This window comes from Ictidomys tridecemlineatus, chromosome 2 (genome assembly GCF_052094955.1).
Source record: "Ictidomys tridecemlineatus isolate mIctTri1 chromosome 2, mIctTri1.hap1, whole genome shotgun sequence".
In the NCBI taxonomy this organism is placed as follows: Eukaryota; Metazoa; Chordata; class Mammalia; order Rodentia; family Sciuridae; genus Ictidomys; species Ictidomys tridecemlineatus.
This window is the reverse complement of record NC_135478.1, coordinates 52647982-52665090: the sequence shown is the minus strand read 5'-3', so window position 1 is coordinate 52665090 and position 17109 is coordinate 52647982. Positions and strand designations below refer to the sequence as shown.

General features: G+C 36.6%; 1 protein-coding gene across 2 annotated transcripts; it reads right to left on the bottom strand.

The window, feature by feature from the left end:
- Cep15 (centrosomal protein 15) lies at positions 1-14058 on the bottom strand. Of its 2 annotated transcripts, none has more exons than XM_005335338.5 (5): positions 13901-14058; positions 12500-12583; positions 10617-10740; positions 2324-2398; positions 1-401 (listed from the first exon to the last, which is right to left on the bottom strand). In XM_005335338.5, exons 2-5 carry the CDS (start codon positions 12550-12552, stop codon positions 267-269), a joined length of 387 nt encoding a protein of 128 aa, XP_005335395.1. In that variant the 5' UTR covers positions 12553-12583; positions 13901-14058; the 3' UTR covers positions 1-266. The 2 variants fall into 2 exon arrangements, with proteins under 2 accessions (XP_005335395.1, XP_040145575.1); XM_040289641.2 differs by having other exon boundaries at positions 13879-14040.
- Between the last annotated feature and the right edge of the window lie 3051 nt (positions 14059-17109).

Here is a 17109-nt window from a genome sequence, read left to right as displayed (position 1 = left end):
TGCAGATTTAGTAACTTGTTTAATAAATAGTTCACCTTTAATATTAGTTTTTAACACTTTCAGGGGTTTAGTAGAAAGCAAATTCATGACCTTGGGATAGTAATAGATGATAACTAGAGACTTCTCAGTAAATTCTTCTGTATTCATTGTCATTTAGGAGTTAATTGAACAATATGAACCATGTTCAATTCCCAAAGTTCTTGCAATTACCTACATGTTCTTTATTCAGCTTTATTAAATAATTAAAAAATCAAGATGTAAAAAAGTTATTGCTGTGTCTCATTTTGAAGGGTGTTTTCTGCTTTATTTTGATTTTCAACACCAATAGGATATGGTGCTCTTCCTAAAAGAAACTGTTCCCATTTGGGAATATATTCTTCTACCGATGCCCAGTAACGAGTCTGAAAAAAAAAATCCAAAAGTAAAAAGCATATCAAGCAATTGAACTTGGCTCTTCATAATAGTCTAAATGTTTATTCACTTAAGTGTGTGTGTGCGTGTATACACACACACACACACACACACACACACACACACACACACACACACATATACATAGAATGAATTTCCTCTACAGAATATTTTATGTTAATTTTAGAAAAAAAATCTGGCTACTTACTAGTGTTAATTTTCAAATTTCTCAGTAAAACCAGAGCCTGGCAGAATTACAGGTTTTAGAATTTTATTGTGATTTTACACGCCCTCTTGTGGCCAACCTTGTGATTATTGCCAGTTGTGTCATTTATGGCTATAAATCATTAAATATGTTAGCTTAATGTTCCAGATCTCATACTAAATGATACCAAAATGATTATAGTGAAGTGGTCAAACGTGAAATACTTTCTTCAGAATTACATAAAATGATTTGACCTGGAATGAGATCGGGAACGGAACTCTAACTAGTATGTTAGTCTATGAGTTAGATGGATTGGCCCCTTAGGTATATGGGAGATATGTATCCATTCTACCTTTTACAAATCCGTGACACTTCAAATTGAAATTTGTCTTAAATTTTTTTTGTATGACCAAATACTATCAATACAGCTTAACCATTTTTTAATACACATAGCTGGAAATTTGAGATGCTATATTTTTATTGGTTTGACTCTAGTAGCGTCTGGCTTTAGAAGTTCATGTAACATTGCTGTGACTAGGAGCTGTGATGGTTTCTTGGGTAACCGTCCTAAAGAAACTAAAGAGAGCTACTGTGCAAAAATTCCTGCATCATACGAGACCATTTTCTATGAGATCAACACTACCAGTCCCATTTGGGGCAATGCATCCAATGAGTTGGATAGCACTAGGAACACATAATTATTTACACTGATCACTAAAAATGTACAGTGGCTTTGACAATTAAAAATGCTGAGGGATTCTCCATGTCTATACATCTATGCCTGTGGTCTCAGAAGCAGCCTGACGTTTTTAAAATAAAGGGTCATCCTGCTGTGCAAGACTAGCCAAGAAAAATACCATCCAAGGCCTGTGCTTGGGAGTTTCTCTGCCATTCACGGCTGGATTAACCCCTATTGTGTGGGCCCTGTGCTTGCCAGGGTAAGGTATTGGAGAATTCAACAAAGAAAGAGACGCTTGGAGCATGACATTGTACCACAGCTTTTTCTCTCTTCGATCACTGCCTTTTCTTATTACCCTAGATGACATACAAAATTGAGGGCAAAATTCTCATCCTTTAATTTTGAGTCCATTCATATCCCCCGTTGGGCAGAAATCAAAATTGCCATTTGAAAAGGGTTATTAAAAGTACATAATAGAACCTATTCTACATGTAGTAAATTCCCATTCATCACAAACACATTCATATACCAAATATGGTTCATTTTTGCAACCATCTTCTCACCCTGCTCTTGAACTGAGCTAAATCAAACAGACAAAAGCCACACTGTCATGTATGATAATGTGTACTTAAATAGCTTTGGTTCAATTTTGGTGAAGGGACAGAACTGCTACTTCCAAGAGTTCTAACAGGAAAAGCACTCTGGTTAGGCATGCTGCTGCCTTAAGGTTTACATCATGTTTTCTATGATTTAACAGGACTGTTGTTTCTAAGGGATGAGGGGTAAAGACCTTTAAAAAAAATTCCATTAGATTAAAAAAAAAAAGTTATTTTCATCAAGATCCTTCCTAATTACTCACTACCTATAAAACATGGTGTTGTGGATATAAAAAGATCAATTGAACACATCTTGCTTATTTTGATGAATAAATAAATCTGGGTAATACACACATGTAACCACTGTTTACCTTACAGTACCCTACTGATAGGGTGAGGTCTCGGTTACTTTTGTTTCCTTAAGAGTCTCACCTCAAGAGAAACCACTTCAGGCCGTGGATCTGGGTGAATCCTGGTCTGCAGAGATTTTTCTGCTGCTTCTATATCCTGTATATAGAGAGAACATTTTATCATCAAAGTGTATTTATGTAATACAAATGACACCTATCCTACCAGTATCTCACCTCAGCTCCTCTCTAGACCCACAGTTTTAACTGATGGAGGGACACTGAGGTAGGAGAACTGATTGTAGCTCAATTAACCAGCTTCTACTAAAGAGTGCAGGGTTTCTGATTTTAAAATAGAAGAAAGGGGTGGTATTTTTACATTCTGCCTTTTCACTTTGAATAGCTGGTAAATGCCAGTAATTTTTGCAAAAAGAACTTCCTTTAAAAATGCTCAGAGCATTAACTTAGTTTTAAGATGACCTAAAAACAGCCAGATGAATGAAATACTCAAGAATCCAGGTACAAAAACAGATACTCGGGTCCACACAGTGCTAACTTTAAAAATGATGAGTTCTAGTCTCTCCTGATGATGCAAATGGTACATTAATTAGTGGCACACATTTTGTTGGTTCAGCATTTCATCTTTAATTTTTTTATATTGATGCAAACATTTCACATATTTAAAAGAAGTTCAGTGAGGTGCCTTAGTACTTTTTGCCAAGACCTTCTTACTAAGCTATCCAGATTTTGAGGACTAGATTTCGATGTTAATTTCAATGATAAATGTTATTGCTAGGTAGTGTATTATTCAGCTGATGGCATTCAAACACTGTGCTTTAATTTGTAGTTACACTGTGCTTTAATTCGTAGCTTCACTTGTGGAAACGTGTATTTTCTCTCACAGTTGTCAAAACACCAGGATAACTAAACTTATAACCTGGTACAATTTTTTTAGCTTCATACATGCATGAAACATTTGCCCAGTTATTGTAGGATTTTGCAAGTTGTTGCTGAGACCTTTGAACTTCGTTTAAAAACACTCCCCAAATTGGCACCTATTTTTGTCTGGTGTCCACTTACTATATTTATCAAGGTCACAGAGGCCTGGCTTCAAGGCCATGCAAATTTTGTTTCTCCTTGGAGCTTAGTGAATTGATAGAAAAGAGGAAGTTCTCTTGATCCCCATGCACGCATTGGAGCAATCTAAGTAGAGGGCTGTTGGACAGACGGAGAGAGATGGAAAAGGGCGTGGGAGTGGGGTGTGAAGAAGCCAAAGCTGAACGGGAGAAAAAAGATAGCAGATGGTATCGGCGGGAGCAAGGAATGGGTGTGAAATGTAAAAGGGAAAAACAGGAAATTCCCTAAAGGGACTCCCCAAAGTTGCACAACCATTAGTGCACCTGCTGTCTAGAGGAAGGTGATTTGAAAGGGGGGGGGAGCAAAACAACATCAATTTGGGGTTTAAAAAATTGATCTAAATAATAGCATGACTAACCCATCTCAGAAGTTTACATCTAAGTTGCACACTGAAGAGTGTCTGATGCCAACACAACAGACACGGAAGCCTAACTCTTCTGTGATTATGCTCAGATTTTACAAGGTCCTGGAAAATTATTTCTTACTTTTAGAAATCCAGTCACCAAAACACAAAGAGAATAATCACACCTTCAATTGTGCCAATATTCTAAGAACAGTTTATAAAGCTATTGTTAGTTGTAGATCTAGGTGTTACTAGCACTGTAGACAGTATTATAAATGTTTTTCTTGAAGACCAGAAAATTAAGATGCTGATTATCTCTTTAGAAGAGCAGATTTGCAAACAAAAGAGCAGATATGGGCAGACGCACGTGGGCTGGGAAAGCAGGACTATGATGAGACAGCCTTTCATGTCTACCCCAAGATTACCACATCTCAGAAAAGCCTCTTTCTTATATTTAGTGATATTTTACATAGATGTTTTTTGTTCACTTCCCTCTCCCTGACCCCTCTCTCTTACCTCCTCTTTAGCTGGCTTCTTTTCCTTTCCTTGCTTCTATGTGTGGGTTTCTTAAGAACTGTGATATCTGTCTTCATATTTTTACCCCATATCCTTTTAAGATTATGTCTCATCTAGTTCCAGGTATGTCTGTAGATGACTGGCCAACCTGGCATCCTAACCCTTACTTCTCAACCGAATGAAAGGAGGCTCATCTTTTTCCCACTTGAATGAGTGCTGGTGGGAATTCCTTACTTAACAAGTACTTACAAAGTCCTCTGACTTATGCCAAGAGTATATATCATTTCACTTCTATCCACACCTGTTGTGAAACTGCTTAAATGTTCTAAAAAGTGTGTGCTTCTCATGCTCAAGGTCCTAGATTCAATCCCCAGCACAAGCATGCCCACATGGGTATATACACAAAGAAAGAAAAAGAAAAAAAATTCTAGAAGTAAGCAAGGCACAAGTTTTAAGTTGTCTGTCATTTTGAGTAGCAAGAAACCTTGTGAAATTCCATTCATCCTAGCACATGAATCACCCTTTTGTCCAGTGTATCTACAGTGTATATGCTATCTGCCTGTTAGTCACTTAGCAGTTATCTGGGTTATCAGCTTAGCTGCCACAGTATCACAGTGCTTATGTTTAAGTTATCCTCATGTAGTAGCCTGCTGCCATGTCACAATGTCTGTCAGTCACTTTACTTCATCTCATCATACTGGCATTGTATCAGCTCACATAATCATAAAAAGGGTGAGTTAGTATAAGATTTTGAGAGTGAGAGAAAGAAAACATTCAGTTTTTTTATGATATACTGCTATAATTGTTTCATTATTCTTTGCTGTTGTTACTTTCTTACTGTGCCTAATTTATAGGCTGAGCTTCATAACAAGTTTTTATGTGTAGAAATAAATAGCATATATAGGATTAGGCATCATCTGCAGTTTTAGGCATCCTCTGGAGGTCTTGGAACATATGTCCCACAGGTAAGGAAGTACTATATGTAGTTATGTTGGTATTGGAAAATTCTTTGGGAAATGGAATTTTGGGTTTGAGAAAAAAAAAATCTATAGGTGCAAGGTTTTAAGTTAAGAAACCTGCAATCCTATAATTAAATTGGAAGTACTGATAGACGCTCTTGTATTTTATCTTTAAAAAATGATCAAATGAAGTTGTAATAAATAGTCCTAGTGCCCAGATTGAGGGCTCTAAATATATTCCCTGCCAAAAGGAGCCAAGATTCCCTGAAGCAATGACCAATTCCTGGTGTGGACAGCAAATATACCCAGTAAGCTTAGATAGATTACTTTCTTTCAGATAATTTTATTAAAGACTATCGAGATCATGTCAAAGACATTCAGGAGCTAACTTGAAGAGGCTTCTACTTTGTAAAAGTGCCATAATTTAAGCATAAATAAGAATTTTAAAAATTGTAATTTTTTAGGTTTTCAAATTCCAGATAAATTTAAAACAAAATAATACCTCAGTGATCACCTCTGGAGGACTGCTGAAAAAACAATCTATTATTTTAAAAACTAAATATAGGACTGTGGCTGTAGCTTAGTGACAGAGTGCCTGCCTAGCTGGCGTGAGGCTCTTGGTTCGATCCTCAGCACCACATAAAAATAAACAAATAAAATAAAGGCATTCTGTCCATCTACAACTACAAAAAAAAATTAAAAATAACTAAATATAGGGCTGGGGGTGTAGCTTAGCATGTGTGAGACCCTGGGTTCAAAACCCAGAACTACAAAAACAAAATACACACATGTGTGCACAAAGTCACACCATTAAAAATAGGGAAAGATCAGATACTCTGCATACCTTTTCCTGGATATCAGTGTAACCAAGTAATCGAAGAGGGAAAGATTCCCTTCATATAAATAATCAGCAATTGAATGAGAAGGAATAAAAAAAAAATCTGAATACCACTCTGTGCAACCTCTAACATAGCAAGGCAGTGCTCAATGATTGCCAAATTATAAAAGGAGAGACATCCATCCATTGTAGAAGTTTTCGTTCCCTAAACTTCAAACCTATGTCTGCCAAGGCCCCTTGATCCGCCCTGTTGATACACTAGCCATTAGCCTCCTGTGGCTACCAAATGCTTGAGAAGTGGCAAGTCTGAGTTAAGATATACAAAAAAATAAAATATACATGGAATTTTGAAGACTCAGAAAACATTTTTATAGCCAACATTTGAAATATTTTGTATATGCCTCACTAAAAAATTATTTTAGAATAATACATTTCATCTGTTTCTTGTCTTAAAAGGTGGTTAGTAGAAAACTTAAGTAACTGGCCATCCTGGGTGGCAGTTTGGTCAAAGGCCCCATTTAACTGCCAGCTGTCCTTCCAGATCACTCTTCAGAGGAAGCACTCATTGAATCTCTGATCTGTAGGAGTGGAGTGTTTTCCTCTTCTTTCTTCCTCTGGTGTATTCTTCTGGCTTTCTCATGAGATGACATTACTTTCCACAGAACTGCCTTTCTGTGTAAAACTAACTTTTCTGGGGAGGTGATGGGTAGAAATTACAGTTTGTATCATACAAGTATTGTAACAAAATCCTGTTTCTCTTGAAATTCACACTAATTATACTTATAAAAGGCAGATAAATTCCACTTAACTAATTCTAATAGAGGAAAATGTCTCAGCCTGTGTTTTCCAAGTTAACTTCAGTTTATGACATTTATGACTGGACCCTGATTGTTTCTTCCTTATTTATATTCACAGCCATATATTCACTAATATGGTCAGATATTAGTCGGGATTAGTATGTTTCTTATTCTTTGATATTCTTGACAATTTATTTTTCCAAATGAATTTTCAGAAACTTACTGAGTTCAATGCAAAGTTTTGGAATAAAAAAAAAATCTATAAAAAACTTTGTGACAAGTGACTTTAGAAAAACAACAGTCTCCCTATTTGGGATTAAGGCATATGTCACCTTTTAAGCTTTCTGCTAAATCTGTAATAAGTAGTTTTATAGTATTTTGAATAACCCTTGTTAAGAGCATATCCAAATATCTTAGAATTTTATTGTTAATGTGAATCTGATCTCTTTTCTGGTTGTATAAATAGAATTGCTATTTTTGTACTTTTAATCTGTTAATTGACTTAATTCACAAAACTTAGCTTTTTTTTTTTTTTTAAAGAGAGTGAGAGAGGAGAGAGAGAGAGAGAGAGAGAGAGAATTTTTAATATTTATTTTTTAGTTCTCGGCAGACACATCATCTTTGTTGGTATGTGGTGCTGAGGATCGAACCCGGGCCACACGCATGCCAGGCGAGCGCGCTACCGCTTGAGCCACATCCCCAGCCCCAAAACTTAGCTTTTTAAAGTATATAACCATATAATACAAAATGCTGCTGTTGTATCTTCCTTTTCAAAAGTTAAAGGCCATTAACTTTTAATGTTTATTATATTGGTTACAAGATCTAAGAGGTCAAATGATGGATGATAATAGAAGCCATCTTTATTTGTTCTTATCATTACAGTACAGATTTTAATGGTACCATTTTTTTAAAGCGTGTGCAGTACTGTAGAAATACCTATCCTAGAGGTAACTTAACTTGTGTCTGACAAGAGGCATTAGGATAGTTACCCTACGGTTTCCTCATCTTGAAAGAATTGGCCCAGATTAGAGTTTTTCAGTTTTTAGTGCAAGAGCCACACATCAAAGAAAGGCTGTGGATGGGACTTTGGGCCAAATCAAGTCCATTTTTATTTATTTTGTGTCTTTAGAAAAAGTTTTAATGCTAAAAATGTTTTAAATCTTTTATGAGACTCTAATGTAATATCTGTCATTTAAAGTTTCTTCTGAGAGCTAAAGTAGCTCAGTGGTGGAATGAGTCCCCTCCCCTGAAAAAGTTCTCATCCATCTCAAAATTCTATAATTAACTCCTATTTATTATAGTGACTTATATGGTAGAGTCATGAACATTATTTCCAAAATTTAAAAAAAAATGGGGGAAAGCAGGATAAAAATTGTCTAATTATTCAAAGTATGAAAAGAAAAGGGAAGACTACTTTTAGCAACAAGCACTATGTCTGATGTAATAGGTGCTCAAACAGTGATTACTAAAAGACTGAGAGGAAATATACAAAAGTGTACTTAAGTCCAGATGGGTAGGATGGTATGGATATATAGTGATTCATCTTTTTCTTTTAATTTTTTTTTAAAATATGAGAATATATTACTTTGGTAATCAGGGGGAAAATGCCATACCAAACTGAAGTTTCTCACAATTATAAAACCAGGTTCATTATTTTTCTTATCTACAAACACTCCTTGACTTATAATGGGATTATGTAAAAAAAAATCATAATTTGAGACTACAGTGTGAAAATATGTAAAGCACCCATCCTAGCTTGGCCACACAGCACACTATAGAAAATCACTTGTTTCCCTTGTGATCTTGCATGGCTGGTTGGGAGCTGCCTAGTTCTGCTGCTGCCCAGCATCCCAAGAGTAGCTTACTGCATATTGTTAGCCTGGGTGTCAATTAAATTCACAACATTCTAAAGACAAAAAAGTGTAAGCTGAACTATTGTAAGTAGGGGCTCATCCATGCATGACAATTTCTTAGCTTTGCTTCTTTAAAAAAAAATTTTTTTTTAGTTGTAGATGAACACAATACCTTTATTTGTTTATTTTTATGTGGTGCTGAGGTTCAAACCCAGTACCTCACAAGTGCTAGGCAAGTGTTCTATCACTGAGCCATAATCCCAGCTCTTAGCTTTTCTTCTTAACTCCAGTTTTTCTATTCTTGATATCACCTTGCATCTAAATAGTAAATGAATCTTTCTTAAACACCCACTCATATGTTTCTGATATTAGTTTGTATTTTTCTTTTGCTTAGACACTGTCACTACTTTATTATCTCTACAATATTATCTCTGCATATTAAATCTCAACTTTTGTCCCACAACATACATTGTTTCCTGTGAATCTGCACACTAGTTAGCTTGTAGTACCATGAACATTCATAAGGCCATTTATTTTTTCTGCTCTTGGCTCTTTTTGCTAAGAATCCAATGGAATACCTTTTTTTCTGCCTATTCAAATATAAATGAAGCCTTGCTTCCTCTCTGAGACCTCTCAGAATATTCTTCCTCTCAAACATCGTTATGTACCTATTATCATATTTCATATCATTTAGTGTTTAATCACATGAAGTCTCAGAGTTCCTGATATTAGGGAGTTTATAACCTTTTATCATCAACTAAGCCTTGATGATCAACTAATTACCTTCATATCAAGAACTATGATTTACAGTTATTTCATTGTCTCCACTTTCAGCTTCTGTGCATTCATCAAATACTTGCTCATTAAAAGGACACCACTTGAGAACCAAATATCACATCATTTGCTTCAGGTAGGTAGCAATCAAGCGTTCTAATTTAGTTTTTCTAACTTTTCACAGCAAATTCCAGAATACCCTATATATTTCCATTTAAAAATAAATATTGCTAACACCATTGGGCAAGTAAGACATATGGCAATATAGAATGCTTTGGTAGCACTATGGCTGTGACTTAAATTACTGTGGATCAAACTGCCAGAAGCTGAGAAGATAACTGAATTTTCCTCTTCCTTTATCCTCTAGTGAGGATAGAAGATAACTGTATCATGCCTATCGATGAAAATATTTAACAATAAAAAACTGAAAACACTGCTTTATAACTTAAATAATATAGTCTTACTACCAAATGTTTTAGTCATAGGATCTCTTGGAAGCTTGAATGGAAGCAAACTTTAGGGTTTTAATTATGGATGAAGCCACAATTCTGGAAGCAAAGTATAGCAAGCAGCCAAAAATGTTACACATATGATTTTACTCCAAATGGGCACATTGGCCAAATGGTGAGGCCCTGCGCAATCATACACTTTGACCACCTCCTCCATAACCATCAAAAGGATCTGGGAAATCTGCTATAGTAGACATGAATTTTGTGTGTTGACTGTGGTTCCAAGAGGGCAAAATCAAATTGTTCTTATTTTTATAATGCTTAATGGTTTTGAGTTGGATCTAAGCACAATGTAGGTACTTTAAGGTCTTTCAGGATCTTCTTTCAAATGTAGAAGATGGAAAATGGAAAGGGACACCTTCTGTTTCTTACTTCTTGCCCAATGGAGACTTTAATATTCCTTGTGTAGTTATTGATTTTTCTGGATGTTTGAAAACATTCATTTTTCATGAATTTTTTTTTTTCATCTTGAAAAATGAGAACCCATATGTTATCTGTCTGATGAACATGGGTTTGAAACAAGATACTCTCCCATTAATTCTACCTATTACTCATTATTATTCATTTCATTATAAATGAAAATAATGAAATTCATGTAAAATGTTTTTGGAAAGTTGGGAAACATCTCTGTACTTAAGTCATGGAAGCTTACCTTTAAAAGACTAAGATTCCTTTTAAAAGCAGTCTCAGCTGCTTGCAGTTGTGATCCCTTTTCTGTGTTTTGATTTCCAAATTTATTCTGCATTTGTTGAAGTAATATTAATCTTTGTGATACTCTAGAAAAAGTGAAGAGTAGAAAGAGTGAAAAAAATTAAAAAGCAAACATTTTATTGCCTGCCCAGTATACAAAGCTCATTTCTCAATTGCATCTAATCTCAACTCAAACCTGTTTTGAAAGTCAGATATGTCGTCAACTAATGGGCATTGAGTAACTTAAGTAGTTCAATAAGTCTTAAGTCAATCTGGGTGAAATTATTTTTTATTTTCATTAACATATTCTTTATATATGCTTGTAAGTACATGCTTCTGTTTTTTAGCCTCTGGTCTTCTGAAATTATTTTAGAGTGTTGAAGATATGTATTACAGTTTGCATTTTCACCAAAAATTAAAACATATCTATCTCCTTGTACACATAGTTATATATACCTCCCCACACACATACATTGATATAACTTGCTATATGAAACCTTCTGCTTAACACTTCAGTACCCCTGAATCTCATGTTACACATTTAGAATTGTGCTAAACTTCCATATGTTTGAAGAAGCAATAAAAATATTTTTTCCCTCTTTTTCCAAGAGAAAGATGATGGTTTGATATATGAGTGAGAGGCAGTGTGTATGTATGAATGCTGACAACAAGGTAAAACAGTACTTGAAGGAAGATGTAAAAAGTAATTAAATTCTGAAACTACTTCATTATATATAATATACTTAAAATTTTCTTGCTGCTCAAGTGCTCATTTAGTCTTAAATGATAAGAAAATATGTCAGATGATTAAAAACACATAAAAGTCTAGCCATTTTCAGATAGTTGTGGAGGTTTTCAAGAAACACCATTTCACACAGGTGTCTTAAAGGTAGAATTAAAAACTAAGGACTTTGAACAATCATTTTGTTGGGGAGTGAGTAGGGAGACAGGGTTAGAAATTTATTTTAGAAAGCCAAGGAGAAGGACCTGGGTAATTAAGTAAATGAAAGTTTGAGAGCCCATAGTCAGAGGAGGGAGAGGACTAATATTAAATATAAGAGCAAGACTGGCTGCACAATTTGTAGGACCTGGTGCACAATGATTAAGGATTGTGACATCAGGGTATTAAACCAAGTTCAGGGCCAGTGACTGTATAGGTCACATACCCATGAAGGTCCTCTGGTAAGAGACTTAGAGAAGCCCATGAACCCATTTTGTCCCCTCGTCTCAGATGTGGAACACCTATTAAAAACTTAAGTATAGTAAGTTTATATTTATACATAGTTACATAGTACATAATTATGTAATGATATAAATTAATATAATAATAAAAATATAGACTGTGATTTTGAATCAATTTTAATGCACCTTTTCCAATTTCACTGACATATTTGCAGAGTTGAAAATTGGGGACTTACTGGGTTAAGTGTCATTGTGGAGCTAAGGGGAAGAAAAAGAGTGAATTTATCTAGATATTAGTAACAAAAAGTAAAAAAGATAGAAAAGAATTATACCTTTTAATCCTAGTTTTTCTTAAGAAACAATGAAAATTCCTTATGCCCAAATCTTTTTTCTTTTTTTATATTTATATTTTAGTTGTAGTTGGACACAATATCTTTATTCATTTATTTATTTTTTTCAATTTGGTGCTGAGGATCGAACCCAGGGCCTTGCACGTGCTAGGCGAGTGCTCTATTGCTGGGCCACAACCCCAGCCCATATGCAAATCTCTTAGGTGTCAGAAAATTAAAATGACACACTTTCAAAATTTTAATCTTCACTGTGTTTCGCTAATGAAATCAGTATAACTTCTATGTTTGCATTATACTTTTTAAAAAAACTTACATTTCCTCATGTCTTTTAGAAAGGCGAACTTCTTGAGCGAAAAATGAAGTCATCTTTAATCAAAGCTGTGGCATAAGCTTTCTTCTAAAATAATAAAAACATTTAAAGTTACTTCTACCACATCCTCAGCTATGCAGTATTTGATTAGTATCTTAACCCATTGGTTCTTTCAGAGAAGAAATGGAAACTTAAGATATAGTAATGTATAAAATCAAAGAATTGCACTTAAATACATTTTTATTCAAGATGATTAGTTTTTCATATGCCAGATCCATCTAAGGACACTATGAGTCAGGTGAATTCAACATACTTAACATGTCCCCCTGTTTTTCTTTTTTCAAACTCTAACCTTCATCAGAATTAAAAACAAGCAGCTGGTACTAAAACGAATGAACATTTTATTGTATCAACAGATAGAAAAAAAAAAATCCAGTGTAAAATTCAAGGCAGGAATACCATTCCTTATTGCATGTGTGCACACACACACACACACACACACACACACACACACAAACACACACATAGACAGGCAAACAAGTATGAGAACCAACTGGAAGCTCATGGTCTTTCCTTTACTGGAAGACTGCCCAGTTCTACCACGCCTCTTCCAAATAGGAAAGTATTTTTTTTTTCATGTGTAATTGTAAGGAAAAGCACAAGTTAGTACCTTCACCTTACCCTGGCCACTGAGAACTCTCATTTTCAAGACACACTTGGTTCACCTTGGTTAAAAAGCACGGATCAGTGCAGATAGAGCTCTAGCACAAAGCTTTCAAGAGCCCAAGCCTGAAGACACATCTGGATGGGCGTAAAACCAGAAGGTGCCTGACCTAAGGGGGGGTGGGGTAAAAGAAAGGAAAAGAGAAAATTCCTTCCTGGAATGAGGATTTTTTTCCTAAATTAAACACTGATCATGAATTAGCTGCCTGACTGACCAACATCCAGGCAAAGTCTGAACTCTTCATTCACACACAGCTTTGGCTGTAGAGGGTAGAGCGCTGAGCCCGGCCAAGGGAAGCCGGCGGCCGGCCTGCCTTCATGGGGTTTCCCTCCTAAGGCCTGGCTGACTTTCCTCAGAACCGAGGACGGCATTCAGTCGCCCGCTAGCCGGCCAAGGTCCAATTACAGATATTTTCCTGCTAAGGCTAATTCTCCTCGTCGCTGCTTCTCTAGCGTCATAGAAACTAGAGTTGATTGATGCAGCCCTGAGGCAAGACCAGAAAGTCGGTCCACGGCAACTTTTCGGTACCGGTACCGCTACGGCGCTTCAGACAGGGCAAATCGCGCGTTTTAAACCAAGATTCGCTCCAAGTTGGCCCTTGGACACCCCGTCCCAACTCCCCCTTCTTCCTGAAATACTCAAGAATTTTTCTCATCACCCGGCTCTTCCCTCTTCCTCACCGGCCCTGCAGACATCCTATGCGGTGGTCTGATAGTCACGCACCGACGCACCACCGTAAGGACTTCACTCAAGGAGCCCACCGACAAGCTCTTCCGGGAAAGCGCACTGCGCAGGCGCAGAGGACGGGGCGCCATCTTTATGCACGCACATGCGCCACGACGTCACCACAGCTTTATAAAAGGCGCGTGTTGCCTGAGTAGGTTAGTGACGCGTGGCTGCTTTGAGGAGAAGGTTCGTGTCTGGTAGGCAGTGCGCGGGAGGTGCCCAAACGGGTACTTAGGAACTTGGGGGGGAGAAATTTCTTTTGGTGATGGCTGCGTTTCAAACTCTTTAATACTGGAATTTGCATATGTTAAAAATACTTCAGAGGGTGGAGCTGATTTCCTAGGAACCGCTTGTGGAGTAAAGCTCTGCAAAGTAGTCCTAAGTGTTGGAATGAACTTCCCGCAGAGTTTATTCAGCAAATACCTGTGGAGTAGCCTGAAGCACCCTACCTTGGGTGTCCCAGCACTGTCTGCTGTCTGTCTGTAGTTTGCAACCCCAGTATTAAATCCCTACCTTCTGGCTCCCTATCCTCTTCTTCCTACTTATGTTTCTGCACCACACAGTAACGTTCCATATACTTGCTTTTTTGTTTATGAGCACACCCACCACTCGAATCCAAACCCCTTAAAAACTGATACTTTTGTCTCTTGGGGTGCTGTTTCCTCAGCAACTAGAACTGCTGTAGGTGCTCAGTATTTTTGAGTGAATGGGTGAAATATTCTCACTAAAGCTGTTTCATGGCTCAGGAGGAAAAGGGAAGGTACGGGCGATTGAGACTGGTCACATTATGAGCATATGAAAATATGGCACAACGAATCCCACTGTGCAGTTCTAATGCACCAATAAAAAAAACAATTTTCCAGAGCTCTGTCTTCAGTTGGTAGGTCTGTTCCACACCCTTAACACTTAGTAAAGATGACAAACATTCTGGGTTCCAGGAGTGAATCAGGGCTTTTGCATGGTTACAGACATTTTATATTTTATGTGAGTAGGTAAATGAAAACTTTTCTTTAAGTCGGTAATAAGTTACATGAAACAGAATACTGAGAGACTGCGCATTAAAGCATTTGTACTTCAGACAGACTTTGCTTTTGTCCCTGCTTTGCATATGTTTTCATAGCAGCATGGTTGGGACAAACTGGGGTCTTTCACCTTTGAGGACAGCTTTTTCAGAGGTCATTGTCTTAGCGAGGAAAAGTTTGGAAAATTTCTTGTGACATTTAGGAAAACAGTAACCAAAAGTAATAACAGAGACTTAAAGGTTATCAAGATAGACTACTATAATTTATATTTTCTAGCATTCCATAGAAATTTACTTTTGTAACTCTCCTTGTGACATAGCAGTATGCTATGAAGCAGTGTGCACAGAAATGTGTACATGAGAGTATGTCTGGGAAGAGCATTGAGAACAGTGTTTTTTCATAGTTTTCACTAGTTTTGAAGGTTTTATTTCTGGTGGGTAGGGTATTTAAAAATGGAGTCTTGACAGTAAGAAGTGGGAGAAATATTTGGAGAAGGTAAACTCCTGAGTATAAAAATGCAGACAGACAAGAAAGGCTTCAGGATGGAAAAAGAAGTGACAAACTTAGCCAGATTCAGCGATTATTTTATTTCTTTCTATTTCAAAGACTTCAAGCTATGGGGCCGGGGATGTGGCTCAAGCGGTAGCACGCTCGCCTGGCATGCTTGCGGCCTGGGTTCGACCCTCAGCACCACATACAAACAAAGATGCTGTGTCCGCCAAAAGCTGAAAAATAAACATAAAAAAAAAAAAGACTTCAAGCTATAGTAAATTCTGTTATAGTTTACATAGAAACCATTTTTTGTTTTTTTATTTTTTTGCAGTACTAAGTATGGAACCTAGGGATGGTCTACCCATTGAGCTACATTCTCAGCCCTTGGTTTACTTTGAGAGAGGGTCTTGTTAAGTTGCCTGGGCTGTCCTTAAACTTGTTAACCTCCTGCCTCAGCCTCCTGAGTAACTGGTATTATAGATGTGTGCCACCACACCAAGCTATAGAAAGCCATCTTTTGTGTTTTTCTGGGTAGGTAAGTACAAAGAACATCAAGAACTTATAGCTGAAATGAAGCTGATTTTTTTTTTTAACACTTTCAGGAATTTGATAAAGCAATCCAATTGCCTGTGTGTCTGCTTTTCTTTATTTTGATAAAAATCATTAGAATTTCAGCTTGTTTCATATTTGTACTCTGATCATTTGGCTGTGGGAAAATATTCTACACTCAATATATCTGAAATGTTTTAAATTGGTGGATTTTAATCAGAAATAATTTATAACCAGATACTTCTTTAGAAGTTTTTGTTAGTGAACCAAGTATCATTCTAGGTCCAGTTGTTACCTAAGAGGGGAACTTTTTTTTTTTTTTTTTTTTTTTTTTTGCTGGTCATGACTCAGTTCACTTTATTAACAAGAATAACTCAGTTCCCCAGGACCTGCCCCATTTTTTTTCTGGAGGATTTCAGAGTCCATGTGCTGTTTCTTTTTTCTTTTTTTAAATTTTTACATAGATGGAATATAATTTCTCATTTTTCTGAGTATACATATTGTAGAATCACATTGGTCATACAGTTACATACAAGTAATAATGTCTGTTTTATTCTACTATTTTTCTTATCCCCACATCCCCTGCCTTCCCCTCCTTTCACTTCCCTCTACCTAATCTAAGGTAACATTATTTATTTTTTGCATTATAATTCTTAATACACATAAATACCATGCTTTTGTATTTCTGTTTGTATATAAAGTATGTTGACATCCAATTCAAGCTTTCATATGTGTACTTTGTATGATGACCATCGCATTCCACCATCCTTGTTACTTCCCTTACCCCCTCCCTTTCCCTCCCACCCGACTTCCCTATCTTGAATTCATCTGTTCCTCCCATGCTTTCCTTCCCTATCCCACTATGAGTCAACCTCCCTATATCAGAGAAAACATTCAGCATTTGTTTTTTGGGGATTGGCTCACTTCACTTAGCATTATCTTCTCCAATGGCATCCATTTTTACCTGCAAATGCCATGGTTTATCTAAGAGAGGAACTTCTAACTCAGGGTCAGTAGAAATGAAACCAGCCAAGTTTGGGGAATACACAAAGGCAAGGTTTTAACTGGGGTTCCACCTGTAGGGAGACAGCATTGAGTGG

Excerpts from the sequence above, each read along its gene's own strand:
- Cep15 (XM_005335338.5), bottom strand. The coding sequence starts at position 12,552 with ATGACTTCATTTTTCGCTCAAGAAGTTCGCCTTTCTAAAAGACATGAG. Across the intron at positions 2,399-10,616 it reads GGAATCTTAGTCTTTTAAAG|GATATAGAAGCAGCAGAAAA; the intron begins GTAAGCTTCCAT and ends CTCTATATACAG. Across the intron at positions 402-2,323 it reads CTGAAGTGGTTTCTCTTGAG|ACTCGTTACTGGGCATCGGT; the intron begins GTGAGACTCTTA and ends TTTTTTTTTCAG.